Here is a 19,565-nt window from a genome sequence, read left to right as displayed (position 1 = left end):
GCGTCCTCTCGTGTTCTCGTCTTGGTTTAATTTCTGCCCCGGGGTCCGCCGGGGGGTAACCTGCCGGAAATGTTACTGAGCGCGAGTCTGATTAGATTGCACGCTCCACGGCTCACATGCCGCTCGCTGGTGGCGGAGTGAATATATCCAGAAACGTTCGTTTCTTTGCGTTTGTTGGTCGCAGTTGGTGACGAAGAACATTCACAGCAACGAAGAACGCGAAACTTTCGCCAAAATCTTAGAATCTCAATGAATTCTCTGCAGCTTCCCAAATATTTAGAATTTAAAACCTTCAGTCATTTCACACAAACTGCGTTTAATGGCCGGATAACACCCACCCCCCCCCCGGTGCGGACGAACGCGTTTCAGAGTAACTCTCAGCGAGGACAGAAACAAAGTAACAATAAAGCATTTACTGCGCTGTGAGGTCACAAGGGGATGTGATTGTCAGCTCCTGTGCGCAGGGCCCTCCTCAGCTGCTGTCTCTGTAAGTCAAATTGTTACGTTATATACTACTTGTTATGTTTCATCTACCCATTGTACAGCGCTACGGAATATGATGGCGCTATGTAAACAATAAATCATAATAATAATGTTTATGTTTAACCAACGGAATGCCGCAGGGGGAGCAACAGTTTAGAGTTGAATGGCTCGCTCCTCAGTGTCGCAAAGGGTTAACAGAGCAGCTATATAGAAATAACATCTTTGGAAGAAAGCAAATAAATTATCCCCAGAAAAGGCCAACCCGGCCCCGGGCTCTCTGGCCTCCAACGTGAAGAATGGGCCGCTCGCTAAAATATTGATTTTCTTTTTCATGTATCTCAGTCGAGTCTATAAATTATGTGACCTTTATATACAGTTTACGTTTAATATGTTCTGTAAGTGTGAGCGTGCGTGCGCGTGGAACCCTTCTGTCTGTATATATATATATATTTATATATATATATATATGCTTTTCGGGGTTTTTCAATGGGATTTTCTCTTCTGGTTTCCAGGACCATCCTGAGGGTGAGCGGGCTGGCGCGGTACCTCCATTCTGCCGTCCTGATCAGCGGCACCCTGCTGGTGTTTGGGGGGAACACGCACAACGACACTTCCCTGAGCAACGGCGCCAAGTGCTTCTCCGCCGACTTCCTGGCCTACGACATCGGTGAGCGGGGGGCTTCTGTATCTGTAGACAGAGTCATTCACACTGCAGCACCTCGTAGGGGTCCCTTTAAAACACAATGAATGCGTTGAGGAATAATAGCTTGCGAATTGGAAGTTCGAAACCCAACTGAACCAAAAAGCTTGCAATCTGTTTATACTCATCACTTTCCTCTCTGTCTGTAGGGCATCCTCTCTCCCTCTCTCTCCATCTTTTTCTCTCTCTCTTTCTCTCTCTCTTCCTCCCTCTTTCTCTGTCTCTCTCTCCCTCTCTCTCTCCCCCTCTTTCCCCCCCTTTCTGTCTCCCTCTCCCCCCTCTCTCTCTGTCTCTCCCTCCCTCTCTCTCTCCCTCCCTCTCTCTCTCCCTCTATCCTTCTCTCTCTCTCTCTCCCTCTATCCTTCTCTCTCTCCCTCTCTCTCTCTGTCTCTCTCTCTCTCCTTCTTTCTCTCTCTCTCTCTCTCTCCCTCCCTTTCTCTGTCTCTCTCCCTCTCTCGCCCCCTTTTTCTCTCTCGCTTTGCCTCTCTCTCCCTCTCTGTCTCTCTCTCTCTCTCTCTCTCTCTCTCTCTCCCTTTCTCTGTCTCTCTCCCTCCCTTTCTCTGTCTCTCTCCCTCTCCCCCCCCCCTCTCTCTCTCTCTCCTGCACATAGAAGTATAATAATATTTTCCGTAGCCCTTTGTACGATTTCTTTTTCTTTTACACAAAGCGCACTCTCGGCTCCTAATAACTGTGTTTAGCGAGCGGAGCTTTGAAGGGCTGTGGTTAGGATGATGAGAGTAAAGCCGGGTACCCTGATTAAGTTGGATCGCGCAGGAACAATACGGCTGCCGTCCATACAATCCATTAAAATCGGGAAAAAAAACAAAACTTATTTTCTTCTCATTCGGGAAAAATGAAAAAAAAATCTACTATAGAATTTACTCAAAACACTTAGAATCTGCAGTAATTTGTTTGTTCCAAAAATGTAAGAATGCAAAAAAAAAACCATATTTAATGCACTTTAATGGACGGAATACATTGAAAAGTAACGGCCAATTTTGATATTTCCATTTATTTTTTTTACGCTGGCCCTTTTTTTGGGGCAAAAAATACACATTTTGGCGTATAGATCGGAACAATGCTGAATGGCCTAAAAATGAGCAAAAAGGGGTGTTTTAGTGAACAGGCTTTGGATAAAATACTATAATTTCCATCCTGCCTTAATGTTGGTCGGGTTATTGTAACCGATGAAGGTGCGATATTATGGGTTAATTATCCGTCTCCACGCGTGGAGGAGATGGAAGCTTAAAGGTTTGGATAATGGCTCCTAGCCTTCAGCATTGAGCCGTACCACAATAAGTTCTCAGGGTTTTTACCCCCGTCTCCGGCTTCTTCTCAGGGTTTTTAACCAATTCTCGGTCTCGGGGTGAAGGGGCAGATTCTGGGGTCTCACAGTCTGGAGCAACTCCTTCATGTTCTTGTCTGATTTAATGATATCTGAGCGTCCCAATTGGTGCTTTTCTCCCTACTTTATCACAGCTGGAATCCCTGCTTGAACACAGGTGAGTTCATTTAGAATATCTTACCTCTTGACCAGTCACATTTTCCATAATGACCGTTATCAGACCCCTTCTGGGAATGGATACGAGGGAGGTTTGCAGTAATTTCTGTCCTTTTGACCCCCCCCCCCCCGATTCCTTGATCCTCTGTTGGCTGCTTTCGCTCACCCGCCGGCCCCGCGTGCCGAAGACGATTTCGTTGTTCATGCCGGGGAGAGGCCGATTCTGTTTGGCTCTGATATTCTGTGATTAATGCTGAAAGTGACCTTCTTGCGCATGGCAGAGGGTGGCAGAGCAGCGGGACTCGGATAACGAAGGAGCAGCAGATGCCGATCGCAGGTGGACGGCCGCCGCTGCCAGAGAAACGCGGAGACGGGAGAGCAAGGTCAAAAAACCCAAGAAATACTGTGTGGGAACGTTCCGGATGAACGAGGAATTATTTATACCCCGGGAAATAAATGACACCGAAAACCGAACACAAGAAAGAATCTGCCTCCCGGTCTGAGCTCTCACTGATTAAACGCACCAAACCTCTAGGTATCTATTTGGTGCTGCTATGGAAACAGAGCTTTACACCATATCCTTGCTTTGCCCTTGTGTGCAATATGAATTTGAGCTAGCGTTAACAGAGCAGCCTCTCAGCAGAGGTGGTAATACATTTCCCATTTCAGTCTGTATGTTTCTTTCTTGTGTGATATTTCAGCGCTGACGGACGCGGAATAAGCCGAGTCCCTGTCGGTTTGCATCGATGGGTTAATTGGTGGCGCGGACCTGATGCCCCAAACATGTAGAAGTGACTGCCGGGGTGAGACGCTGATCTGCGAGACGCGGCGGGGACAAACGACTTCTTTCTGTGTTACAAAGTATCCCATCCCAGGCTTCATTACCTCCGTCTCGTGTCGCTGCCGTCCGGAGCCGTCGCCCGCTTTGTATTCACGGCCCGGACGCTCACTGACGAGGTTTCTGAAAACGCTTTTCCGATGTTTTTCTCTTTTTTCGCAGATTTCTTTTTGTTCTGTTAGAAACGCGTCGTCGCGTCTCCTCGCCCCGGTTCATTCTGCGGTAAACGCGCGCTCGTCCAGACTCGCCGTCCAGCGAAATAAATCCGCAGATCGTTAAAAGCGTTCGGCCCCCCTCCGGACACCGCGGCATAAAAACATTTTATATCACGTTTTACACTGATTACGGATCCTGCATTTGTGGCGAGTGAAATATTTCCGCCGGCCGAGTATTCTCTGTGGAGCAAAGCGAGTTCCGGGAGGACGTCTGCTGATGTTTAATGACATTTGGTGGATCAAGAAGAGCCGAGTTCAGAGGAGATCATAGTCCTGTCTCAGGATCCACGCGAACCCAGATCCATCCCAGATCCACGCGAACCCAGATCCATCCCAGATCCACGCGAACCCAGATCCATCCCAAGATCGACGCAAACCCAGATCCATCCCAGGATCGACGCGAACCCAGATCCATCCCAGGATCCACGCGAACCCAGATCCATCCCAAGATCGACGCAAACCCAGATCCATCCCAGGATCCACGCGAACCCAGATCCATCCCAAGATCGACGCAAACCCAGATCCATCCCAGGATCCACGCGAACCCAGATCCATCCCAGGATCCACGCGAACCCAGATCCATCCCAAGATCGACGCAAACCCAGATCCATCCCAGGATCCACGCGAACCCAGATCCATCCCAGGATCCACGCGAACCCAGATCCATCCCAAGATCGTTGAAGATCATTCCGATTCCACCAACAGAAGGTCGATGATTCCCAGAGGACGTTACGACATCGGCCTCCCAGCCAACAAGCTCCAAGACGCCTCGCCGAGAAGTCGAGGTCTGACCACCTTTGCCGGGATGCCGGTGATGTTCAGGCTCTAGACTTTGGGGGGGCTCCAGTGGATCAAGTGGTAATGGAGGGGGTGCTATAAACCGGTTTGGGGAGGGAGCAATAAGGCATCCTTGTGTCCCCCCTGCCGGTCTGCGCATGTCCTGGGGTCCAATAGACCAATAGAAGAGATGAGATTCCCCCGCGGACAGGAGCTTCGTTTGCTGATTTCTTCTTTAATCTTCTGAAGGCCAAGTTCACCTTGCGGCCCTCGCTGCTAAGTATCCGAGACAGGCGGCCCATTACCTCCCCCCGCTCAGGTAACGCTCGGATCTCGCTCCCCGGAACGACACTTTACGCGAGCCATTTCTTCAAAGAACGTTATTTCGCTTTTATGGGAAAATGTATTTTTTGCTGGTTTTAAATAAACCAATACGTCGCGCTCCAGGGCGGACGCTGTAAATATAACGGCCCCCGGCCCGCCGCAGCCTTTCAGAGTTAATTTACTGCCGCCGGGAAGCGAGGATCTTATTTTCTGGTGCAAAGTTCTAGGATTTGGTGCATAAAATGCAAAACTCCTGTGTTTACACCCATTTTTGGACTTACCATTGGGGCCCCCAAAAGTCAGGTCTCTATGGGCCACAGCCCGGCCTGCAAATACCGATCTCCGGGTGGAAAGGGGCCATCGTTTCGCACTGGATTTATTATTAGGGGTTTAACCCTTAGGCACCCAGGACATAATATGAGGGTACGTGGCAGCATCTGCTGGGGAGCGGTGCCACGTCTAGAATACTGCGCCACGAGCAGAAGACATCTTTCTCGCCCGGTGGGATTGATTCCATCTGGGGGGATTTATTCCTCTCGCAGGCTGGAAGTTATTGAGGGGAAGAGATAAACGTCCGTTCCGAATATTGATATATTTTTCTATTCCGCGTTCGGTTGAAAAGAGCTGCCAGTTTGACAAATAACACGAGCGGCCGAAGAATTATTACATTATTACATCTCCGTCTGCGGGGCGGATTCTCTTATCTCAAAACTTGATTTTAATAATAGTTTTACCTTTATAGATAATTTTCTACTCAAATCGCGACCCCGTTCTGTGGATTAGAGTATCTCGGGGTCTGATTTATTTTACCTTTCTTTTTCCGTCGGGTTATTTCAGGATATCCTAAAAATAAAAGCATGGAATACCTTTCATAACATGCAAGGAATGGGGTGGATCTGGAAAGCACCCCGACGCTTTTGGGGAAATTAAAGGATTATTAACATTTAAAAAAATTGGGATATTTCTCTATTGGTCACTTAGACATTTAAAAATGAAAAATTGTATTTTTTTGCCCTTCCGCACTGAGAAAAAAGTCCCCAAGAGACAAATCTAAATTTAAATATTATTTACACAACCGTCCAAAAGTTTGGGGTCACTTAGAAATGTCCTTGTTTTTGAAAGAAAAGCACACTTTCCCCATTAAAATAACTCCAGCGCAGACGGGGTTAATGCTGTAAATGACTATTGTAGCTGGAAAACGGCTGATTTTTAATGGAATCTCTTCATAGGGGTACAGAGGCCCTTTATCTCCCATTACAGCCAGAAATTTCCTTGTCTTCCATGAAAACAGCTGAGTGACCCCAAACTTTTGAACGGCCTGTTTATGTATCACCCGCTGTGTCTTGCGCATTTACATTTTGCCGTTTATAATACGTTTCTGTTTATTAGTTAACGATCTAATTACTGTATTAGTATGATATATAACATAATACCGTCTCATGGGCAATTAGATAGGGGCCATATAATCAATAGGAGATATAGGCTCTCTGGGGCCCCTAAGCACATGGACGCACGCAAATACATACTCGCCGCACACAAATATGTCTGCTGGCCGTTTCAGTTCTTGGCTCCTCTCCTCCCTGCACAAAGCAAGAGATGTGACCGCAGGGATATGCCGAGCGCTGTGTCCCGGACGCACTAGAGACACATCATGCATTACTGGAGACCCCTAGGCATGGATCATATTCACTGCATACAAAATAACCCCTGCTTGGTTTAGCTCACATTAGAAAAAAATGCCTACTTGACCACAGGTGTAACTCTCTTGCTGGGTTGATGCTAAACAGTCTCCTTTTCTTGCAGCGTGCGATGAATGGAAGGTTCTGCAGAAGCCCAATCTCCACCGTGACGTCAACCGCTTCGGGCACTCGGCCGTCGTCAGCAACGGGTAACGAGCTTCCTCTCTGATAATATTTTAAATTTTTTTTTTACTAAAAATTACCAAAAAGATTGCTATTGTTCTCTGAAAGGGTTAAATGTCTCCTGTAGTTATTTTTCCATACACCCCCATTCACTTAATGAAGTTAATTTCATTAAAGTCAAACCGGCATGGCCGCCTCCCCCCCCCCTCAAAAATAAGAGATTTTGTGTAAAAAAGCTTGAATTACCATCTTAGTACTGCCTTTTATTTATATGTCGCCGACAGGTACTGTAGCGCTGTATAACGAGACTTATACCTACGGGACTGACGTTTAAACGCGGTGATCGGGTCAGATAAGGGATATTCATGCGGCTGATAATATAACATAAAATGTAAAGGTCATTCGCAGAATCAGCGCAAAAAATGCCATTTACGTTTAAGACACATTCTTACGACCCCTCGGCCCCTGCCTTATGGCTAAATAATCAGAACAATTAATAAATATAATAGTTAATAATAATAAAATAATAAAGTATAATAATAATAAAGTATAAAAATAATAATATAATAAAGTAATAAAGAATAATAATAAATAATAAGAGTAATAATAATAATAGTAATAATATAATAAAGTAAGAAAGTTTAATAATAATAATAATAATACTAAAGTAATACAAAATATTAATAATAATAATAGTAATAATATAATAAATTAATACAGTATAATAGTAATAATAATAATACTAAAGTAATAAACAATATTAATAATAATAGTAATAATATAATAAAGTAAGAAAGTATAATAATAATAATAAAGTAATATAGAATAATAATAATAGTAATAATATAATAAAGTAAGAAAGTATAATAATAATAATAATAACAAATAGTAATAATATAATAAAGTAAAAAAGTATAATAATAATAATAATAATAATAATAAAAAAGTAATATAGAATAATAATAATAGTAATAATATAATAAAGTAATAAAGTATAATAATAAACTATTGGATTGACGCTGGTTATTGGTGCCCCTGTTCCGTGTTACTATTCGATGTGTCTCCCCAGCGTTTTCTTGCTACATTGTACCCGGTCCCCGCTTTCATTTCTTTGCTGTATCTGCAGGTCCATGTATATATTTGGGGGCTTTTCCAGCGTCCTCCTTAATGACATTTTGGTGTATAAGCCCCCGAGCTGCGAGGCTTTCCGCGGCGAGGATCTCTGCACGAACGCCGTGCGCGGAATCAGCTGCGCGTGGGACAAGGACCACTGCGTGTCGTGGGAGACGGCTCGCGCCAATGGCAAGTCCTTCCAAGCCCACTGCCCCGCCAAATCAGGTGAGGGGGTAACTCTCGGGGCCGGCGCTAGAACCCTGGAAATAGTTAGAAAAAATGTATTTTATACATGAGGAGACCCCTAATGTCCGACAGACTGGGGATTATATCTGTACCTATAGCACCCACTGGATGCGCCTTTAAAGGGACCCCGTAAAACATACGCTTTCTGGGAAATTAATTGTATTAAAAATAACTAAAAAGGCTGAAATTCCTAAAAAAATAATGTTAATACAATAAGTGGGTCTGTATCCACAGCATACTTCTGGCCAGCCTCGTCCTTCCTCCAGATAGAAGCCATCCATTTTATACATGGGGTAGCGAGTCAGCTCGGTGTATATAGTCAGGTGTAGAGAGTCAGCTTTCTGTCTGCGCCGTCTAAACGCTCCCCTCTTACCCCGCGTCGCAGCCGCGTCGGACGACAGATGCTACAAGAACACGGACTGCGCCAGCTGCACGGCAAATACCAACGGCTGCCAGTGGTGCGACGATAAGAAGTGCGTGTCGCTGAACAGCAACTGCAGCGTGGTGAGCCAATCAGATCGCTTCTTTTTTGGGGGGGGTTATTTCACAAATCAGGCTGGTTCCGGGTCACTAGCGGTTACCGTCATCAATACGTCCCGATTAACGCTAATAATGTTCCCTTTGGACCCGCTTGTTATGTTGTCTCCATTTGAAATGCTAGTTGCCCCTGAAAAAAAACCTGAAAGGAGAGGAAAATATCATTTTTAAGCCCTAACAGACTCTCAGATGTTTTTGTAAAGGGTTAAATTAATGGTATTATACCCTTTACAAAAATGCACCAAAAAATACCACCTTCTTTTAAACTCTAGAAACAGAAGAATTTTGACCCATTGGACCCTCCATCCTGCTGCCCTCCATAAATACATTAATAATATCAATATAATAATAATAATAATAATAATAATAATGGAACCCAGTTGCACATCAATTAAAACATTTTACTATCAGGTGTATGTTCTTTGGAAAAGGAGACCTCTGAGGTCTCGCGAGTAGACGGAGCCAACGTATGCCGATCTGCCGCAAAAAAACTATTCTATGTGTTAACATCCATGTTTGTGACTAGAAAGGGTTAAATTCTTTGTCCGTATTAGAGGGTTTTTGGTTCTCTTTAATAATGTACGGAGGTTTCTGGGTTTCCGGGTTAGAATTCTCGTCCGTTGAGTTTTGTGACATTTGGACGGTCTCTGAACGCACGGCCGCGTCTGACATTTTGATTCATTAACTAGAAGAGGATTATAGAACGAAGCGGATGATCCTCGGCGAAGGTTTAAATCACACAGGAGCTCCATAAGACCTTTAAGAGACGGCGCATGGGGATGCCGCGGTCATATGACATCATGATGATGCCGTCTGTGGGGGGGGGGGCGGCAGGGGGCGCTGCCATGGGTCGGACCTCCGCCGGTCACTGCGAGGAGCTTGAATCACTAAGTTCATTTATTAACTAAAAATAATGTATTTATGAGGTTATCATTACAATTTAGGGGGTATTTTACGTGTCTATCCTCTTTAACACACAGAGCCAATCACCTATCACCTATCACCAAAGGGGAGGAGCTACGTGATTGTGAGGAGTAACTGTTTTAATCCGTAACATTGTTACACGGGCATCGGAATAGAAGGATTTATTATCCGGAATAGCGCTGTGACGCGCAGCGTTGGGTTAAAGCGACCGATCCGCTTTCATTTGAACTTTTCCGGGTTTTTGTGATTGTTTTCCTTCCTTTTGTGTTTCAGTCGGTGAAAAACTACACAAAATGCTACATCCGCAACGAGCAGATCTGCAACAAACTGACGAGCTGTAAGAGCTGCTCCCTAAATCTGAACTGTCAGTGGGACCAGAGGCAGCAGGAGTGCCAAGCGCTGCCAGGTGAGCGAACGGCGGGCCGGACGGGGGCCCATCGGAGCCGCCAGCGACCACCTGACCATTATAATGCAAATGTGGGAAATGTCATCTTATTGCCATAGCAATTAATGGAATGGTCCAATCAGCATAAGGGTGTAGAACTTGCCGCCAGATCGGCCCCCGGTGGCCCCCCTGTAGTCGCCCGTTTCTCCTGCTGTAAAGACTCAAACCTTAATCAGTCGTTGGTCTCGTCTTAGATTCAGGAGCCGTATGTCTATCCCATGCATGTTTAATATCCTCACTGTATAACCCTCTACCACCTCTGCTGGGAGGCTGCTCCACTTATCTACCACCCTCTCAGTAAAGTAAAACTTCCTTCCATTTGTTGCTATTATGATAAGATCACTTTTCTAATCTGGCATTGGGATCACTTTTTTTTTTATAAGTCACCCCGCCATGTCTGGGTTATTTTACCGGCACACACCGGATCACTGGTTACTAGACTTGTGCATTTGGATTCGTATAAAACCTTAACTTTAACAAAATGTGTTAATTTCATTAACTCATAAGAACATCCAAAAATGAGGAAGAGGCCCCAACAAAACTAGCGAAAAAAAGGAGAAAGCTCAGAAATGTCATTTGAATTTTGTTGTCCAATCGACCAAAAACGAAACGAAAAATACGTCCCAAGTCGTTTTTGGTACCAATTTATCCAGAAAGTAGAGATCACAGGAGGAGAATTGGTTGGAATCTCTGGTTTATGAAGAATTTATTCTCTTTTAAGGCTAAACTGAATGGACCATGAATGTCTTTGTGTGATCCCGTTGTACAGCGCTGCAGAATATGATGGCGCTATATCAACCGATAAATGAAAAGAATAGGAGCTTCTTCGTCAATGAAGGGAATTTGTGACGTTTAGAATTCAGACTTCTTGCCTTTTTTTGCATCGCTGATGTGCAGACTGTCAGGTCTCCGAGCTGCGCAGGATCGGGGATGCCGAGACATCCGTATTATTATGCGAGATTTAACTTAAGGGGGAAAAGTCTTCTTCTCCCTAAATAAATGGCTATTAGTTCAGTTTTCTGCCCAAATAAGCGCAGCGCTGTCTTGTTTTTTTTACTGCTTTTTGCTGCTAGATCCCCGTTATAATCCGCGTGCCGCTATCCCCTTCTGTTCCTCGTTGCAGCTCACCTGTGCGGGGAGGGCTGGACGCACGTGGGGGACGCCTGTCTGCGCATCAACTCGAGCCGGGACAGCTACGACAACGCCAGGGTTTACTGCCACAACCTCAGCGGCAGCCTGGCCTCCCTGACAACCCCCAAGGAGGTGGATTTTGTTCTGGATGAGATGCAGAAATACACGGTCCAGGTAAAACCCGGAATCAAATATATCTGAGTTCGGTCCGCCTTGTGCCGGCCTCCGTATCGCATCGTCTGACAAATCTTTACTTTTTTATTTGCTACAAATTATCTTCTCGTATTCTTCTGTGTCTCAAACCGGACACAAAGTAACGGGGGGTCTCACGCGCTGCTAGATGTATTATGTAAGCATTGTTGAAATGTTTGGGGGTAATCACGTTGCTAGGAAAATGTTTGTCGGTGTCTGTCTGCTCGTTTATCTATCATAGTAAATAACAATTAAAAATTTAAGGTATTAACCGCTTAAGGACAATGGGCAACCCATTGAAAACAATGCATTTTGAGCCTGTGCATGTACGGGCTTTGTCATTAAGGGGTTAAAATGAAAAGGAGGTCCCCAGGACCCCCCCATTAACCAAGGGAAGGGATGAGAATCACTTTCAATTCAACACGCATGCCCTCGCCTGCAAATCACAAAAAAGAAAGTGATTAGATTAGTGAATCTACGTGTTTTGCAAGCGTTAGTGTCAGAGGACAGGCAACATCAGTCATTAACCCTTTACTACACTGATGACTTGACTTACTACTGAATAGACCTCCTTGGTAGGTGCAAGGAGGCTCGCATTGGCCCCTGGCGTCTATACTTACATGATCTGTCGCTCCACTGGCTGGATACGCCGGCCACACGCTCTGCTAGGCCTCATTTATATCATCAGGCGCTGCCGGCTTTAAATTGCCAGGGCCGCCTTGTCATCCCCAGTCCAGTCCTACATGCGAGGTAGCCGTGGCTGCAAAAACCACGTTAAGTCTGACTTTGAGGACGATTTATTGAGAAACAAACCGTGCGACTCCCCCCTGAACCTGGTTTATCAGATGAACAGAAACCGTTTGCTTTGGGGATCAATTTGCGCTTTAAACATTTTCCCCGTCGGACTCCACACTGGATTCTGAGCCCGTCGCTCCCGTCGTGTTATAGAAGGACTCCAGAATATGGCGCCCTGCACTCTACAGAGGAGATAATACAAGCTTTGCAGATTTCACAGAGGGTTTCTGACGCTTTAAAGGTGCTGTTCCACCGAGCGGCCCATTTTATTCCCCCCCCCCTAGAACCCCCTGTGACTTCAAAACTGCATTTAAATGTCTATTAAGATACTAGAGCTGCTTAGCAATAGACTCTTGTCATTGTTCAAAAGCTCCTTTATTTATTACATCACAGCGATCTCATCGTCTACAACAACTCCCAGCCCCCTTTAAACTAACGGACCTTCAAGCAGACGATTCTTCTGTAATGTCGGAGACCGACGGGCAGCCAGCGCAGAGCAGAGGGAACGAACTAAAAGCCTCAAGTAAAGCAGGACATTGTTTTAAAACAGGAATCCGGTTATTTAACACAGAAGAAGCCGTATATAATAACTTAAGGGTTTAGGAAAGTTGGGAACGAACATCCAGGAGGAACAGCAGCTTTAAATAAATGGCTACCAAGTTAAAAAGCCCCGTTTAGTGAGCTGCCAGAGCGAGCTAATGAAACGGAGCAGTGATTTATACGGCGCTGTCTGCGAGAAGCCTCCAGGTAGAAAGTCATTCCTCTTCCCTCCCGCCTGGCTGTCCGGTCCCATCGAGTCTCTGTAAGTCACGGAGATATCTCTTCTTCCTGCCACTTCCCCGTCTCTCCGTCTACATTAACCATCCTCTCTAATCAAGTTCTCTTAGCGAGAGATACTTCTCTTCTCTAACGCTCTAGACACTTTCTGCTACCGGTTCCTGATACTGATTGGAAGAAACAAAGAAGCAACGATGTATCTGAGAAGTAACTCTTATAATATTCATTGCTAATAGTGGTTAGATAAGTGGAACAGCCTCCCAGCAGAGGTGGTAGAGGGTAATACAGTGAGGGGATTAAACATGCATGGGATAGACATACGGCTCCTGAATCTAAGACGAGACCAACGACTGATTAAGGTTTGAGTCTTTACGGCACGGACTGGATGAGACGGACGGCTCCGATTAGCAGTTTGTGTGTTTTTGAGGATGTGGGGCCAGCACTGAAGGAGTTAAACCCGCCGGCCTTTTGTTTCGGAGAGACGCCGTCTCCAATATCTTGCTCAATCTGTTGGCATAAATAATTCACCTTTCTCGGCTGTTATCATTCTGGACGCCCCCCTGGCCCGAGGAGCTGTGAATGCGGAGGAGCAGATTCACGACGAGGTGGCAGCGGCCGCAATAAACCCTTTATAACGGCAACAAACGGACAGACGGAGCCTCGGAGACATCCCGGGGAGGAAAAATGTCGTATACAGACCCCGGCCGGGCCGACGGAATTCTATATAACCGCGTCCGGAGTATAACATCATGATGCAGGCGCAGGCAGAGGATAAACCACCGGCCCCCATGTCCCCCGGCACCTATCTGTGAGTGCACCTCGCACGTCTCACGAGTGAGCACCGGGGCCGCGCATGAACTCGTCTGCTGGTCTCTTCATACAGATGTGGCCCGGCGGCTGGCGCTAACACCTAAATGCAGCTTATTAGACGGACAGGCGGGCGAGGACAGAGGGGCCGCCCGAGACGGCTGACAACCGGGACAGCTGGGAAAGTCAGCGCAGTGCAGAAAAACTAAAAAGAGATCTATAAATATACACTTTATAGATATACATACAGAATATACACTATATAGATATACATACAGAATATACACTATATTATAGATATACATACAGAATATACACTATATAGATATACATACAGAATATACACTATATTATAGATATACATACAGAATATACACTATATAGATATACATACAGAATATACACTATATAGATATACAGAATATACACTATATAGATATACATACAGAATATACACTATATAGATATACATACAGAATATACACTATATTATAGATATACATACAGAATATACACTATATAGATATGGGGACATTTGTTTTAGTTTTTTTCTTTTATTTATCAAAATAAAGCCCCCTCTGTTACCCTCCTGTTACGCTGTATTTGGGAGCCGCCATCTTGCTGCCCCGTCGCACTGACGTTTTGGGGTTTTTTTTGGTTTTGTTTTGGATCCCGAGGCGCATGCTCCTGGGTGCCACAACTGTGCACAAGGCAGCAGAAGCCAGACTACGATACCGAGTCCCCTCACGGAGAACTCGGACAAATTCCAACCCCCCCCAGGGGAGGGTCGGATCTCGAGTCACCCCGAAGAGTGAGACTCCTTGCTGGTCTTCTTGAAGAGAGGAAGGGGCCAGAAGGCTCCCAATCCTCCTCCAGCAAAGTCCAGGCTTCACTGCCTCTAAAAAGAAAAACAGTGTCCAAAAACGTGGGTACAAAAAAACGTGTGCCAAAGAATCGTGGGGGCCAAGCCGTGAATTCAAAAACGGGGAATTAATGGGCACTCGTGTAAAAACGACGTGAATTATATAAATTAAAGAAAAATAATTTAAGGACAGACCATTACTGGCCTGCCGGATTCAAAAATAAAATCTTAACCCCAAGACCAAAAGGTACCTGAGGAAAAGGTAGTGCTGGTAGGCCGCCAGTGGGAACGTGCGCTCACCGTGTGCAGTGGCGTGCAATACCACACACGGTGACTCCAGCATTTCTGCCGGGGCAACTCCACCTCAGGCTCCATTGCTTTCCCGAACCCTAAGGCCAGAGGACCAGTGTCACCCCCCCACCACCACAAGGAGAACTACACTTGATCTTAGCCAAAAGGCCCCGTCGCCCTGAGGTATCTGTGATAATAGCGTTACGGAGGGACCTGCGCGGCTGGAAACAATTAGAGATTCCTGCGCCGTCCGCTAAAACAACGCGGGGAGAGAACAGGAATCGGCTTCCAACTTCCTGCTCGGGCTGACGGGAGAGAACAGGAAGCGGCTTCCAACTTCCTGCTCGGGCAGACGGGAGGGTTCCGAGGCCGTCTGCACTGAGGGATTGTGGGAAACAGAGGGGCATTTGCATTACAGTATCCCGGCTGTGCGTTTGGGGATAAAATATATAATTGTATTATTGTAGGTTTTTCTGGAATGGCTCCTTTATGATATTGTAGCCGGGGCTGATAACTTTCCCCAGAATGCGACTCACCTCTCCTGATGCGCAGTTAATGCGACAAACCGTAAAGAGATTAGCCAGATGGCGTCTGATTTGCATTCAGCCTTGGCAGAAGAGCTTACGCTCTGTGGCCAAAATAAGCCGTAACATAATTTATTTATATTTATAGGTTTTTGTTACAGGATTGTTAGATTCTCTCTGTTGTTTGTTAAATGCTGCTAACCCTTTTCTTTGTATTTATTTAGAAATCAGGTAATTTATCTAATCCTTGTTTTTTTGCCCCGTTTTAGAAGCTGTCGCCCTGGGTGGGTTTGCGTAAAATCAACATCTCGTACTGGGGTTGGGAGGACATGTGCCCGTTTACCAACACCACCCTGCAGTGGCTTCCAGGAGAGCCCAGCGACTCGGGATTCTGCGCCAACTTAGAGCGAGCCGAGGTGGCCGGACTGAAAGCCAACCCCTGCACGGCCCTGACGGACGGCCTGGTGTGCGAGAAGCCGGTCGGTGAGTGGAGATCCCGCGTCTTCCGTTATACCGGCCGCCTGTTTGTACGAATGTAACGCCATTTAGTTATCTGCCCCGCTGCCCATATTAACCTATCACGGCTTTTATTGAAACAGTCGTTGGTCTCGTCTTTGATTCAGGAGCCGTATGTCTATCCCATGCATGTTTAATACCCTCACTGTATTACCCTCTACCACTTCTGCTGGGAGGATGTTCCACTTATCTACTACTCTCTCAGTAAAGTTCCTTCTGTTCCATCTCAGTCTCTGACTCTCTAGCGTTAGATTCGGGTCTCTTGTTGTAACTTTTCTCCTCTTTTGAAATAAATTCCCTCCCGTCCTTCATCTCTTTTATCTCGTAGAGGGGACGCTGTCACTAAGTACCATCTTTTTCATTAATCAGCGAAGCAGCGTTAGTTTTTCCCTCTCTGATCCTTTCCTAATCACATCGAGTCCCGTCGGTGCATCGGGTACTTGGCATGTATGTAAGAAGAGCGCATGGGCATCACCCAGTCTAATCCATCGACCTGAACGACACAGACCGGGGGTCCTGCTGGTGACGGGGAAAGAGGGGCTTTCGTTGCGTATTGAATAGCGATAAGCAGGCGGTCGGTCCGGTGCCGACGTTCCGCGTCGTTATCGTCCGCTTTGTTGCGAGGCTTTAAGGTTTCTCCGGTATATTTTGCAGGGTGCGGGGTGTGAATCGTCTCGCCCCGTTATCGGCGTCGTTATATCGGTCACGGGGGAGTCAGAGAGGACAGAACATTTTGTGAGCCCCGCGGTTGCTGCTCTCGGTAACGAGCGGCCGCCGCTAACAGCCGGCGTTGTGGGACCCGAAACGTGTTCCGCTGGCGTTCTCCCCCCAGTGTTGCAGTAAATTGCCTCTTTGTGTCTGCGGAGCGCGTCGCCTCCCCCGGGGTCAGACACCTTTTGTTACGCTCCGTCCCTCCGGGCGTAATTAAATCCGCTGCGAGTCCATTATCCGCGCAGGTTCTTTATCTCAGACATCTTTCTGCGGCTTTCTTTATTTTTTGTTGAAAACCTGCGCTGTCTGTTTGTCGGCCGGCGGATTGGAAAGGTTTTCATGGACGCGTCTGCCCCCCTCCGGGAAATAATCAAACATTAATCTAAAGGGTTTAAAGGGCCAGCCCGACGTCCCCCGAAAACAAGAGTTACAGGAATGTAACAAATATATCTAAAGTCTGCCTCTGCGTGTGGAATGGGATGCAGTATTAGACCCTGCCGGCAGATCGGCCCCCATCCGGCCCCCGTCTAGTCGCCAGTTTCTCCTGCTGTAAAGACTCAAACCTTAATCAGTCGTTGGTCTCGTTTTAGATTCAGGAGCCGTATGTCTATCCCATGCATGTTTAATCCCCTCACTGTATTACCATCTACCACCTCTGCTGGGAGGCTGTTCCCCTTATCTACCACCCTCTCAGTAAAGTACAATTTCCTTAAAATACATCTCAGCGGAATATGAAAAACCATGATTTTTTTCCTTGAGGTTACTGATGTGCGTGTTTGTTCACGTTTGGCCGTGTTATTTGGCGTGTGTATGATTTGTGGACAGAGATGTATAGGCGGAACGTGGTACGGAATATTAAACGGGGCCCGAGATCTCTATCTCACTCACATTAAGCAGACCGGATCAGCTAATCAGAGAATGGACGAGCGTCGCCCTGTCATGGACTCTCAATCCGGACGCCATTATTCCCGTAACGCGTGTCTGTAACTGGATTATCCCGCGGGGGGGGGGGGGGGGTGTAATGGTGTTACTGGGACTCTGCTCTGGGAAGCAGCTCTTAATAAACTGGACGTTGAGGTCCTCATCTTGCTGCTCGTTGCTTGCGGAATTCTTGCTTATAAAACGCCTGTCCGTAAAAATATTATTATTATATTTATTATTATTATTACTATTAATGTTGTTTATTATTATTATTATTATTTATGTTTTTATTGTAACATTTTATTATGTCCGTTTAACTTCTATCAAGTGTTCTTATTTAGTCTGTCCAGTCCCTCTTTGGTCGCAAATCCCTGATGCCCCCCTATCCTCCCTTGATGCCTTTTTTCCTCCCCTGATGCCCCACTTTTGTAGATGGGGTAAGCGCATTGTGGTGGTTTATGTGGAGGGTATTTCTCGGGGGTAGATGTGTGTTTGGGGTACATTCTGTTCATGTGACGTGTAACCCGCACTCGTATGTTTTTCTGTCCCGTGTTTGCAGTCAGTCCGAACCAGAACGCCCGTCCGTGTAAAATGCCGTGTTCCCTGCGAACGTCGTGTTCCAACTGCACCAGCAACGGCATGGAGTGCATGTGGTGCAGCAACACCAAGCGCTGCGTGGACTCCAACGCGTACATCATCTCCTTCCCGTACGGACAGTGCCTCGAGTGGCAAACCAACACCTGCTCCCGTGAGTACCGCCATCTGCCCCGGGGGCACGAGCAGAATGTATCGCGCGGCCCGGGGGCTTTAGGGTTTCATCAAAACACAGCGTTTAGTATAAAAATATATGAGAGGCCTTTCGGCCGCTCTGCCGGTGGACGGGGAATTAATTGAAATGCTGGGAGACATTCGCTCGGCGTCTCTTTTGTTTAGCGCTCGGGTTTTATGCTCTCCAGCAGATGGTAAGTGGAGGTTTCATCTCCTCCAAACAAATTGCCGGCTGGCGAGAGCGGAGGTGGCATCAGGTGGCAGGAAACATATCGAGTTAAAATGAGCCGGCGCGTTCCGGATTATCTTCGGTCACCTGACCACGGAACGGTCACACGTTGGGATCGCGAGCCGGCGCTCAGGTGCCGCTAAATCTCCTTTTCATTATACTTTACATTCAGGCCGCCGCGGCGCTCTGTTAAATCATTTTCCGCCTCTTGACCCCTTGTTGATAAACCCACCGACGCGGAACATGGCCTCTCCGGGGGCGACGTCTTTCAGACCTGCGCGGGTTAACGATGGCGTCGGCCGGTGAAAATAAATCTACTAATAAATCTAAATAAATTCCCGCGGCGAGAGATTTGCAGATTTAGAAGCAAAGGATCAGCTGTCATTGGCTGCCGGGTTATTCAAACCAGAAATAAAATATCCTTTATTTGTTAAACGGAACGGGGTTTGGCGCCGCGCGGTTACGGCCTTCGGAGACGGCGCTCAAAGAAATCACATTTTCAGAAGAGACCCCAAAATAATGAAATAAAAGTCTCCGGAGTTCAGGATCATTAAAGATTAATCCGCGATTCCTCGCTCAAGAAGTCTCTTTCTTTGCGGTAATTCCACGCGGCATTAAGATTTACGGCGGTTGCCGGCGGTGATTACGAGCCCCGTAAAATTAAAGGCGTCGGGTCGGACAGACCTTGCCCCCCCGCCTTTCCTTTTATATCCCCGGCGGTCACCGAAGTTCCCGACTAATTCAGTAATAATAACAATGTTACCGAGCGTGGAGGGAGCCTAATGTTTCGAGACGTCGCCGCGCTCTGCCGGCAGGACAGCCGACGGTTTTCACACCTCGCGGAACTCGAAGGTTGGCCTGACCTTCCTCGGAGCTTCAAGTGACAGAAATCGCGGACGCTGCAGCTCAATTACGGACGGAATTCAGAAAAACGTTGTACAGCGCCGCGGAGTATGATGGCGCTATATAAAACAATAAATAATAATAAAAATAACACGTTGTATGATGGCGCTATATAAAACAATAAATAATAAAAATAACACGTTGTACAGCGCCACGGAGTATGATGGCGATAT

At 46.5% G+C, this 19,565-nt stretch overlaps 1 protein-coding gene across 1 annotated transcript in view; it reads left to right on the top strand.

Annotated features, from left to right (window-relative positions):
* Nucleotides 1-19,565, top strand: part of LOC149272840 (attractin-like protein 1) — a 207,244-nt gene that overhangs the window by 49,339 nt on the left and 138,340 nt on the right. The window contains exons 10-17 of the mRNA XM_089506674.1: nt 996-1,150; nt 6,642-6,726; nt 7,827-8,038; nt 8,445-8,563; nt 9,794-9,926; nt 11,089-11,270; nt 15,614-15,827; nt 18,052-18,240. Of these exons, the coding sequence (XP_089362800.1) occupies nt 996-1,150; nt 6,642-6,726; nt 7,827-8,038; nt 8,445-8,563; nt 9,794-9,926; nt 11,089-11,270; nt 15,614-15,827; nt 18,052-18,240 (1,289 nt within the window). The remainder of the gene's footprint in view (nt 1-995; nt 1,151-6,641; nt 6,727-7,826; nt 8,039-8,444; nt 8,564-9,793; nt 9,927-11,088; nt 11,271-15,613; nt 15,828-18,051; nt 18,241-19,565) is intronic.

This window comes from Sceloporus occidentalis, unplaced genomic scaffold (genome assembly GCF_023333645.1).
Source record: "Sceloporus occidentalis isolate IW3139 unplaced genomic scaffold, rSceOcc1.0.p SCAF_411, whole genome shotgun sequence".
Classification (NCBI taxonomy): domain Eukaryota; kingdom Metazoa; phylum Chordata; class Lepidosauria; order Squamata; family Phrynosomatidae; genus Sceloporus; species Sceloporus occidentalis.
Note: the sequence above shows the minus strand (reverse complement) of the source record. Positions and strands in the feature narration are given on the sequence as shown.